This window comes from Meriones unguiculatus, chromosome 16 (genome assembly GCF_030254825.1).
Source record: "Meriones unguiculatus strain TT.TT164.6M chromosome 16, Bangor_MerUng_6.1, whole genome shotgun sequence".
Taxonomy (NCBI): domain Eukaryota; kingdom Metazoa; phylum Chordata; class Mammalia; order Rodentia; family Muridae; genus Meriones; species Meriones unguiculatus.
In genome coordinates, this window is record NC_083363.1 from 48,455,919 (window position 1) to 48,468,576 (window position 12,658).

At 35.0% G+C, this 12,658-nt stretch overlaps 1 protein-coding gene across 4 annotated transcripts in view; it reads right to left on the bottom strand.

Annotated features, from left to right (window-relative positions):
• Adgrb3 (adhesion G protein-coupled receptor B3) overlaps nt 1-12,658 on the bottom strand; it is a 773,277-nt gene that overhangs the window by 45,140 nt on the left and 715,479 nt on the right. For 3 of the 4 annotated variants that reach the window (XM_060369803.1, XM_060369806.1, XM_060369807.1), the window contains 6 exons: nt 11,657-11,807; nt 9,428-9,497; nt 7,366-7,432; nt 4,884-4,969; nt 492-590; nt 7-178 (listed from right to left, as the gene is read on the bottom strand). In XM_060369803.1, the coding sequence (XP_060225786.1) occupies nt 7-178; nt 492-590; nt 4,884-4,969; nt 7,366-7,432; nt 9,428-9,497; nt 11,657-11,807 (645 nt within the window). The remainder of the gene's footprint in view (nt 1-6; nt 179-491; nt 591-4,883; nt 4,970-7,365; nt 7,433-9,427; nt 9,498-11,656; nt 11,808-12,658) is intronic. The other variant, XM_060369804.1, reaches the window with a different exon arrangement.

The following is a 12,658-nucleotide window of genomic DNA, read 5'->3' on the forward strand; positions in this document are numbered from 1 at the left end:
TCTTACCTCCCTCCGGAGAATGCAATGGACCATGACTATCACAAAGCCTTGTAATGAATCAAATACAGCAAAAAGTATCTGAAACAAGATGGAACGTTTATCTGTCATGGCCAGAACTGCCGACATCCACGTCAGAGCCAGAAGAGGCAGCACCACACAAGAGCTCCAAAGAGAGGCCCTGTGGAAAGAGCAAAGAAAGCATCATTACGTAGTTGCATGCCATGCTCCAGGCCATAACCAAACCCCCATTCACTCTCCCACCAAAGCATTCCTGGGTGCGGCACCAAGACCATTAACTTGGAACCCACAAAGCAGATAGCAATTGAGAATTTTGCTTATCTCTTATAGACTATCCCACAATCATTATAAAGGCAGTTGCCAATTAAAAATACTCAAGCAACTAGCAAACACATTTTTTTTTTCCATCATAGCATTTTTACACATGCACTGTAAGGATTCGTAGCAAGAAGATGTAAATGATTGGGACTAACATGGCGTTACTGGCGGTGGTGGCTGACAAAGCTGTCGTAGAAACTACTCCGCACTTGGCACATTTGAGCGTCAAACCGCTATGAGGCTCACTCATCTGACTGCAAACAAACAGAACACCCACAAAAAGAACAAAAAAATATTGAATTGTCACCAAAAACGTTGCAGCTGCAAGTTAGTTTTTAAATACAATTTACGCAGAAAAAGTATACTTATCCAGGATGAACATTCAAGATCATTTTATCGATGCAATTACACCACGTATCATAGACACGCAGTGATAACCTTTATTCAGACCCATGGTAAACAAACAAATGGGTACTAGCTTCCATTATTTTCATTATCACCTGAAGAAGTTTCAGGTGTCAGTAAGACCCCCCAGAAATATTTATATTTATGGCAGGAATTCTAAGAATGTAAGTAAGGTATGTATCATATTTATATTCTTCAAATGTAAGGGATGTATCTCTACAGATCCTTAATTTGAAATTTTTATAGCAACTATATATGTTCAAGTTATAGGGTGATCTGAATATAGGGGCTGATGGAATTTGATGAAATATCTAATAATAACAGAATGCTTGTTTTCTGTAATAATAAAACATATTTATCACAGTAAGTAAGTTCAAAGTAAAAGGCTTCAATCCTACAACATTTAACAATCTATGTTGGCCTAAGACATTTTCCTGGTGAATTCAGATTCAAATAGTGTAGATCTTATATATTACTTATTGGAATCAAGATAAGGCTACATAGAAAAAACTTTGCATTCATTTTCCTTACAAAAGTCTTTCCTAAAACATTTTGTGTTTATTAAAATACAAACCTTCTGGGAAAACAAAAAAATTACTTAAATTTTGAAACATTTTGAAATAATTTTCTGTGGTATACTTTTTTTACTTATTCCCATGTAATATTTATATCTAGAACAAGTTTACTCTCTTAAGTTTTAAAATTAATGTTATAGCTATATATTATATATAATGTTTATAAATATATTATAATGTTATATATAAAACTGGTAGAGGAGAGAGTGGCTGATTTCTTTCAAATGACTACACTCACTAAACCTGAACTATATCCTAGGTCGATCACCAGTTCTTATGAGAAAAAAAATCAAAGTTTTGCAGTTAGGTTATAACTCACACGCTTTGCTGATAGACTGATCCCAGGGTCTATGTGCTAGCACACATGCACACGAACTTGTAATGATGAGTGTACTTTACTCTCTGAATGGTTCTATAGGCTTGCCAAGTCTTGTTCCAGAGCAGATCTGGTTCAGTTTTCTAATGTCTTCATAGATCTATCTTAGCTCATCTCCAAACACTCTAATGAAGAGGACCCAGAAACCTGTCCTTTTTAATGCTTCATGGGTCATTCTGACAACTGCCCTAAACATATACCTGAGTCTCTTTCATGTTAAACTTAGACACATTATTATTAAAAAGGCATGTATTTATCATTTATTATTTTTTTACCACAGAAAATAGGTAATTTGATGACTGTGCCCTGACCTTGGCCATGGATGTATCTATTTCTTAATTTAAAGGTACCTTTCCTCTGGGCTCTGAGGCAAAATTAAACAATCAAAGATGACTACAAAGAAATGATGGTGAGTACCCAGGATTATCTTTACCTTTATAATTACCACCACAAGACTTGAAGTCCATTGCTCTCATTCTCTTCTTGACCTTTTTTCTGCTATTTTCAGGAAAATTTACTCAACTATTTTAGTGTTAATATCTAACAGATTCCCTGAAAACAAAATATTCTCTCCTCTACTTTAAGAAAATTCATGAAAAATATAAACAGCTGTGCTAAGCTAAGTTCTGATTCCATGTAGATATGACAGAGGAGTTTAATCCGGTACACAGGAAACCCCATTGAAAAACTCGAGAAGCTATAACTTTTGTTTTAAGATGTTCTAAAATTTTGTTTTAAGTTGTACACTATAATTTATCTTGTTTGTAGTTATTTCCACTTATCATTTTACATAATAGATACTGTTATTTTCAATAAAGCACCCTTGGTAAATGTACTTCATGTATTAGAAAACTTTTCATAGTTTAGGTGTTACACAGCTTGTCAGGATTTTTTAATTATTTATTAAACATTTATTCATTAATTCATTTATAAATATTTATTGAGCACAAAAGATATGCTTTGATACTTCTAATAGGTGATTATACAGTATAAAAAAGCAAATAAGTTTAGAAATAGAAAGAAAAATGGAAGAATGGATACCTTGGTCCTATATTCTACTTTAAATCATGTCATCTAGTTTCAGAAAATATTCTCTCTATATATGCATATATAGATATGTATATATCCAATGAGTGAATCAGTTATTAAGCCAGTCTGTATCAACCAGACTCAGTGCTTTCTCGGTGCATCTGATTAAGCTCCTCACTGAAGTTTTTATCACTCTCTTCACTGCTTCTCTGTGGACTAAACTTCCCATAGTCATAATATATATTTTAAAAATTTCCTTTATTCACACTTCAGATTAGAGAACAAATTCAACTCTATCTATACCTTCGTTTACCTGAGAATTTCTATTCGATAATGTCATTTAAACTTGGTCGTTACCTCAACAGCTCTACTCTGCTCAGGAGAGTGATCAGAATTCTACAAGTAGGGAGACTTGTAGAGAAAAGTGACTCAAACTTGACATGACTCACAAAATAATGAAGTGTGAAAAAGAGACACTGGCCACGAGTTTGAGAACTCTTCAGCATTTTAATGAGCTCATCTCCTCTTCTGACCTCACTGTCTTGGATGATGAGCTCATAGAGACCTTTATTGCCATGTTATTTCATTCATCAGAAGAGTCACTGTTTGTTGAGTGAGGCTTGCCAGCTGCTAATGTTCTTGCGAAATCACTGTATGCATTACTTCACATGGTTAATGAGGCAAAAGCAATTTTCCTATTAATGGATGAGGAGACTGGGTTTCAGAAAGATGATGTATGCAGCTAGAGCACTACAGAGTTTTGATCTCTAATACCTCTGTTAGAAAACTCCTTTATGCCACTAGTATCAGAGCCGACCATCTCTACCCAGTACTTCATCTGATCAACAGGAAAAAAAAAAATGGTTACTCTATTCCAGCCACATGTGGCAAACGAACACAGGTAAGTCCTTGGAAATGTTATGTCAGGTGGCATAAAACTTGTGTGGGCAATAAGTTCAGGAGGATTTAGAAGCGTATTTCTAAAGCAGCATGTAATTTAAAAGGTGACCCTGACTCAGGAAAGAGCGTCAGCTGATTCTTTGAGTACAGCATTGTAGCTCTAGGGTTTTATGTGAAAAATATTGAATATTTTTATCAAACTCCATTAAATTTAGTATTTTACCAGGGGAAAGAACTCGTTGAGTTAACTTACTTTATAATCACACAAGTTATAAAACCAGAAAAATCTTAAATTCATCACCAGTAAGTGATCACATACTATGACCTTTAAAAAATACCATAAATATTAAAAAAAACAGTCATACAAATACATTTTGAATAAAGGTAGATTTTTTTCCAGAAAGGAGAAAGTTGTAACTTTTTGTAAGAAAAGACCCAGGAGGAAATAAAGGGCATTGATACCTCACTCAAATTTTCACAAATATTTAGAATGGGGTATTTCTGTAACCTGAAATGCTTCCATAAATCTATATATGAAGTGCTCATTGATATAATAATAACATTAAAAAAGAGGTAGTTGTTTGTATTGATTTTGTAAATGTCTAAAATAGACAAATAAAAATTACAAATAACTTTCCTAATAATATTTTAAATGTAAAAAGAATGCAAATATGTGATAAGAATGTTTGATATATATTTATTTTAAGTGGTTAAGTGGATTTTTTTTCTGTTCTGTACAATTATGTAGAGAGAATATCCCTCCCCCTAAAAAAAAAGCACTATTATACTCTATTTAGTTTTACTTGTTCCAATTCCGCTCTGTCTCAAACTGACATTTTGTTTAATGCCATTCCTGTCCTTTGTGGGACAGGACAAAAAAAAAAAAGTTGGGGCTTGAAATTCCTTACCTTAGAACAACTATTTTTAATCCTGGCTTAGTGTTCAATCTTAACAGATGGCCAAGCAATAAACATACCTATATCTTCTTATTTTATATATTGTTATTTTCTCATTATTCTACATGCTATCTTCTTCTATACAGTGTTAGTTTCAACAAATCACCCTTGGCATACATAGTAGATTTATTACTTCTACCATGTAATATGATATTAAAGCAAAGAAACCTTAAATGACAGAATCTACCAGACATACTAGTACATCAAGAGTAAAGTCAGGACACAGCCCCATGTAAGTGACAGGCTAGACCTGGACTATGGAATATACTTGAAAAGAACCTTCAAAATCCACTAATGTCAGCTTACCCGGCTCTGTGTTTGAGCTTTTTATCTAGGATCCCATCTCTGGAAACAAGTTTATTAAATACCAAAATGCCAATCACCATGTTGACCTGTCAAATAGAAACAAAGTTGACCTTTCAATGATACTAAAGGGGATCAGGTCCCTGTTTCTCCAGAAAGCAAGCCTTAAATCCCCATGGAGGTGCATGGTTCTGAAGAGTGAAACGCATAACTTCTTAAAGGCACAGTGAGCAGTTCAACAGCAGTGAGTGCTTTCAATATTTAAAGTCCATTAAACTCATTTAATTTCCGTGGTTTGCAGTTTAACATGGTGAAATTAACCTTCAGTTGTCTAACTTTTAAATGGTATCAAACTCCATCAATTCGGCATTATTCTTCCTAAGGAAAGTTGACTGAAACAATGGACAATGGGCTAAATGAGTTTGACCTATTCTTAAGAAGCCCAACTACTTTAAACCTCCCAGTAGGGGGCTGGGCTGAGCCTAGGCAGGTACTGAGGATTTGTCACTGCTTCCATGAGAGAAGACAGAATGGAGAAGTCACCCTAGCAGGGAGGGTGGTGGTGGGAGTGTGGTATGGGGTGGAAGGTGCTTTCTGATACTCCATGTTTTCTAAAAAATGAAAACCTGTTCAATCTCCAGATTCCTTCAGGAGATGGATGCTGACACCAATTCATAAAGTACACTCTCCTGAGCACTTCTCAGCAATTTCTAAGACTTCCTTACTCTCACTTACATGGCCTTTTGCACAATGTCAGCTGAAGAGAACTCCATAAGAAAATGCTCTTTTTCAAGTACGCTTGTTCAGGCATTGCGATAGTGACTGTTACAAGATGGCGGTGATGAATATCCATCCCGATAGGAAGACCAAGAAAATCAAAAAGCCTTTTCTTTTCACCTTACTTAGCCCTTTACCCTCTACTAGCAGTCTTCAGAATATAATGCAGCTGTTCGTCTTCTACTCAAAGAAGGCAGAACTCTGTCCACTTAAGAAATATGCAGAGCATGTCTATTAAGTAGTGATTTAGGAGGTGTCATGCTTATCTCAGCAAGATATCCCTCAGTCCAGAGAATGCGCATTGTGCTTCCCTTTATTTGAATGAACTAAGATAAAATCTAAAATCCATAGATTCTATTAATTCATAACTTAAATATGAGAGAACTTGTGACCAACAGAACCACTGTATTGGTGTTTCAATTATATACAGATCATATAGGGTTATTAACCTAGGTGAATAGGGCTATTAACCTAGCAGCTTAGGAAAGTAACTCATTGATTTAATTAATTTAATAAAAATCCAAAGCAACAGACGAAAGTGTTCCTAATAGTTTCAATTTCCCTGTGCTTTTCTGTAACATTCATGTCTTCAGGGATCTATCTATCTACCTACCTATGTATTTATCTTGTGAATCATGGGAAATAAATTATTTTTTCTTGTTACAGCTTAAAAGAATAAAACAATTTTTAAAGGAAGAAAGATTCAAATAGTTATTAAAAAGGACATTTTCAGCTTACAAGTTATTGAAAGAATCATTAAAAAACTAAAGGGTAATTAACTGATAGTCTAATTGAACAGTAAATATATTAAACCTAGATCATTTCTTTCTGTCTTTATTTTCTTCAGATTAATAAAGCCAAATTGATAAGTATGAGAGAGAGAGAGAGAGAGAGAGAGAGAGAGAGAGATTAGGAGAGAGAGAGAGAAGAAGTAGGGCAAGAGAGAATATGGAAAATTGGTAGAAAATTTTGCATGTTATAATTTTTTAAATTAGGGAAATATTTTGTTGTTCTAAGGAGAAAATAATTAAAATCTTTGTACCTAACATTTTTTGGTGTTTTTTTTTTTTTTTTTTTTTTTAACTTGGAACAATATTGACCCACAGGAACATCAAAAAGTCTGGAGATGTGGGAGGCAGAGGTAGGGAGGCTTCTGAACATACTAGAATACATAGGATTGACTGTGGAATATGAAATATCCATTCTAAAATGTCTGTTTCATTGAGGCTGAGAAACTGATATGTTTGCATGTATGAATGTATGCATGTATGTATGTGTGTATGTATGTATACAGATGGATAAATGATAGATAAGTAAAGTCATTTGGGAGTGGCAGTCTTGAATAAATCTCTCTATTCATATGTAAACACATTATACAAAATAATATAGAGCTGTAATAAAAATAAAGAATGGGATTTTCATATATTGTAGAGAAGGAACTAACTGAAGTTCACTTGAGCTTCTTCACATATCTAAAATCATTGTAAGAGGAATTCTGCTCTCCCAAGTTTAATAATCTTTAGTACTTAAATATGAATATTTTAGAGTAATATAAGATTGAAAGCAATTGATACTAAAATTGAAGTAATAAGTAGTTGAACTTTAAAATTTCAACCCTTCAAACATTTTATCAAAATTGCCACTCTAAGTGAACCACTATAATCTTTCTTCTGTGCTAAGCAATCAAGTAAGTGAATTAAGAGTTTACCAGGACAACAGCGGCAGCAGGTCCAACGAAGGCATAGAGCAGTCCTCCTTCAAGAGACAGCCAGCAGCTAAAAATAGCATTAGATAGAACTAACAAAAATCAGTGATAAGCATCAGGACTCTGAATTGTGATGCAAACAGCATAGACTAGAATTTGACCTTGCAGTGCTGGCACATTTCAAAGATTTTTAACTTAAACCTTAGAAGCTGTAGAAAAACCTAGAAGTAGAACATTTAATGAGCAAAAAACAGTACACAAACCTCACTGGAGACAAACAACTATTGGGCTTTGAAGGTAAAATATTTTATATGAATTATTTGTATATTGCAATTTCTACTTTTGTTTTCAGCGCACAGACTATCACCTAACAAATGCTGTTTTATCTCCCTGGCAGGCTCTTTCAGTGTGCTTAGAAATTTGTGCAGTTTACCTGCGTTTCCTTGAGATCCATTGAGATACTGGGAGAAACTGGGTTAAAAGTCACCAGGGCATGAAATGGATAACTGATGTTTACATTTTTTTCCTTTATTTTTACTGTTTCCCAGACCACCAAGAGCACTCATTGGAGTCAGATCGTGATGTAGAATGGGTGCAGCTGTGTTTGTTCCACAGACTAACTTCACCAAGAGATGCAGGTTTGCACTCATGGAGCTGTGGAACTCTTTTTGGTAAAAGTGCTCATTCTCTGAATCTAAAGAAAATGAAGAGGCCAGAGGGCACAGTATGGGTGTCTGCAGGCTGCAGCATCTGGAACTGCACAGTCCAGGACAGTGACGAGAAAAGTATGGAAGACTGTATCTCACTGCTGGTGTGCAGCCATGGCAGTTTTTCATGACTGTCTTTCTGATATTTGCCCCTTTCACCACCTCAGTCCATGCGGCAGTCACTGTTCTGTACGTCCTCTAACAGTGTTCTGCCCTATAATTATTGAGGTAATGGTTCCATACTGTTTGCCAAATCACCGATAAAATGATACCTTTAAGAGCATAAATGAGCCTTTCTAGTTATACCTTGGTTAAAATTTTAATCTAGTAATTATATATGCACCCTGAAACACTAGAATATACAGTTACAGATATGTGTGCATGTATTTACAGATTAACATATAATTTGGCATGCTTTTGACCTTTATAAACACAAAAGTATACTACACTGAGGTGTTTTACAAATACTCCATTCATACCAAGATAGTTACTTTAATAGAGAAAGTAATAACTTGGAGCTATAACCATGCTGTAGTAAATAGCAGTCCTTAAATGAATGTTTAGCATTTTCTTTCAGTGATATTGATGGCATGTACAATCAAGAATTCCAAAGATGGGAGTTTATTTTATTTTTTCCTCTAAGAAGGTGTCATTGAGATGGGCAGATGAAGTGATATCCTTTTATGCACTCTTAATTTGCTGAGTACAACATGTGGCCTATTTATCAGTAATTCCTAACTTATACCTGGAGACAATTACAGAATGCCATGTTGTTACATTTGTTCAATAGTATGCACACTTTCCAGATATTGAGGTTAATATTTACTATAAATGTCCTCACGGACTTTATGAGCACCATAGGCATAAGAAGGGCCATCATGCCCCTTTCTAATCTCTTTGATAGTTTAGGGAACTTCTAATATGGAATCTAGGTCCTGACTGATCAATTGCAGTATGATATCACTATAAAACAGCAACAAAACCTGAATTAAAAGCTAATGATATTAGACCTAGACATCAATGATACTTGAAGCTGATGGAAGAGTCACACAGTAAAACATAGCATAAAAATAACATCAGTATTTTTAATCATTTCTAGCAAAGAATATTTAAGTTTTGACATCTACAGTGCATATTTATATATCTTTAAAGGAAAAAACTCTCAGGAAGAACTGGAAACAGAGATGAGGATTCTGAAAAGAGCTGTGCTGCTCTCTTTTGTGCATATAAGTGACCTTGTGTCATTCCTCAAGCTTTTATCATTGTTAATGATTCAATGACAAAGCAAATGAACGGTCAAGAACACGAAAACCTGCTTCCTTAGTTATCAACATGGGTATCATCTTAGATGGACTTACTAGTGATCCGTGCCATAGCCTTTTGTCCTGGTGAAGCCTACAGACGTGGCCACTACTAAAGCCGGCAGCCCTGCAAGAAAAGCAAGGTGACACTTCATATGCAGCCATAGCCACTGCGGACAGGACAAGCATGGACAAACTCCAGATACTCAGATTACAGCAACTGCTGTTGGAGGAGTCATCTCACAAGGTATGTTTATGTTAAAAAATTTCTTTCAAGCGCAAACATACAAGAGACAGGTGGATTTTTTTTTTAACTTTGTGCACTGACCTAGTGTAGCTAGATTATCGCTGAATTTGACATAGTTTTAAAGAGAAGTAATAACACAGATTGAGTATATCTTTAAAGTTATTCTTTTTTTCTCCAAGGGAGTTGCACTGTTATAAAGGAAATCTGTAGTTATAAAACCAGAAAGGCAGGAAACTGGTACCCAGGTTGGATGGACTGTCGTGCGAGAAGAGCACTAAGGTAGCCACATACTGAGCCATATCAGGTTCAGCTCATGGAAGACCACCAAAATAAATTTTATCACTTGACATTTTCTTTTCAACTTACTCAAAACAACAAGGATGCAGGAACAGAGGACTCAATTACCTGAAAACCTAAACCAATTCTGATCTTAAGACTTATTGCATTGCATACATCAACATATTTGGACATTCAAGCAAATCTAAATTTGGTTAAAATAAAATATATCAGTGAATCATACTCTTGTAGCCCGTCTGCCTGGCCTCTTTCTTCTTACCATTTCCCATACTTCCTGCTATTTTCTATCTTCTGGGAGTCTATTGTACTAACATTACATAGTACCAGATTTAAAGACAAGAAGTATGAAGAGCATGTCAAGGGGAATTGCCTTGTTTTTAATTAATACGGAGAGCTATACATTTATAAAATAAATTTTATTTTCATTCCTCTTTTTCTCCTTCCCCTCTTCATTCCTTATCCTGAACGCTATTTGTAACTGAATATTTTGATTGAATGGATAGAGTTCATTAGAAAAAAACCTTATACCGCAAATAATCGCTAGAAAATTAGTGGTCTTTATTTTGTATAAATTGGACTTTCTTTGTGTTCTAAATTCATTGTGGTATGCTTCTGTCCACCAATATTCTATATAGCTCTTTCCTACTCAGAGAATTTTGATATTATCTCCAACTTTGGAGGTGAACAGCAAATGCTTCTTTCAAGATCTTTATTCACCATATTAAATAAGGTAGTTATTGGTTACTGGCAAGGAAATCACTCTTTAAGAAATAACTTCCTATACTTGTGCTCTCTCTTCCTTAGAAATATAGTCCTAATTCACAGCAAAAATGTTCCTTTGTTCAGTACTACCTGAACTTTAGAAGATCTTTGTCATGGAATCTAGACAAAAATCTTACGAAAGTGAGTAGAACACATTCTTCAGCTTTCCATTTGCTTCTCCAAACAGTCCTCATATATCAGCTGAATATGGGTACACCTCTGCCGGATGCTGGCAGATAGTCTTTAAGTGGTTTTGATCCTGTTTCTTCAGGATGAGTTATTCTGGTCTTGCAGTAAGTTCACCAGCCTATAATCACCCAGGTTCCCTTTTACATCCTATTCTCCTAATTTTATATAGTGGCAGCAGTTCGTGTGCATGTGTGTGCAAGCATACACACGTGTGTATATGTGTACACATTTCTTTTTGTGTACTATCATTTCAGCATAGGAATTTTTAAGACTCAAAAACAAATATGAAAAATTTCTGCACTTTTTCTAAAACTGGCTTTAAAAAAATTAACTATCCTCTCATTTAGATTTGTCTCATGAAATCATTGATATTTAAGATATCTATGTCATAAAGCAACTGAAGACTTTCCCCAGTAATGATGGACATTTTGGAGATTTCTTGGAATAAAACACTTAAAGGTTTACTAGGGTTTTGCTACATGTCCAGTGAATAACGTGATCTGGGCCCTGAACAATTTAAAGCATTTTGCATTTTCAAAAAATACCAGCAAAGAACACATTGTCTTTCTAACTTTAGGTAGCTCAGGTCTCAGGGTACACCCTATAAATATATTAACTGTTAGTTAGCTAACTAAAACATTTGGTAATAATCATCCTGTGGATGTTCATAAAATGGCCCCTCTCATATACATAGACACAAATAACCTGGATAGATTTTTTTTTTACTATTTTATGACGTTACTGCTCAATGTTATTTCAGAAAAGTATGAAAAGTCTATTAATATGCTTACCCCATCCAAGGCACAAAAAGCGTTTCCTTATAAGCCGAGTCCTGATTTTCCCCGTTACAGCCATATATGACTGCCACGCTTCTGTCAAGACCCAACAGAATGAAGCCAGGAAGAAAAAATGCAAGAATGCAGTGGTGGTCGTGCAGATGCTCTGTGGAGACAGAAGCAGAAGTGCATACTCAGCTTGGGCAGGGACCTATGCTTTAGAGGACCGGACTGCTTTCTTGCTTCCCTTCTGGACTCATCCCTCCTTTGTTCGAAGAGGAGAGGAGGTCCCTCTGTGTGGTCCACACAGCCTTTAACTTGCATCCTCCTGCCTCAGCCTCCTGAGCCCTATGATTACAGGGCTCTGTTACTATTTTCCACTTGAAGAGTTTGAGTACTGACTGGCTTTTGTCAAGTCTTCTCAATGCCACAGAAACTGTTTAAAGAAATTAGAAACCTTAACGTCTCTATACTTTATACAATCTGTGCAACACAGAAATACATGCCCTGATTCCATTTGTGTTTTCAGTATCTTTAATGAGGACCCACACTATAAATTTAAACTCAAGGCAAATAAAAATTACTGCCTTGGTTGTTTTTTTTTTTTAAATAAAAATTATGGAAATAGTCTTTTCTTTAGTTTAAGTTGCAGGCAACATTTATAATTGTTTTGGATACATTATTTATGTTTTTTATTTAAACCAAAAATTCTTATTTTTCTTTTTTTTAAATCTGTGTTGATGTTAAGAGGATCCTGGCAAGCTTAAAAGCTTTTCAAAAGTAAAAAAGAACGACTTTGCTTTTTATATGTATGATACCCAAGTTATAACAGCAAAGTACAACATAAGGTTTGGCTAATAGCCTAGAGCAAATGTAACATGCATTGTAAAGTATTTAATAGTTGTCTTCAATGCTACTACATTACCATGCTTGTCTTAATCAAGCAATTTTGAAAAGCTAATTGAGTCACTGGCGGTACACAGCTATGATTTCATAGATATTTTTCTTCATGCAATC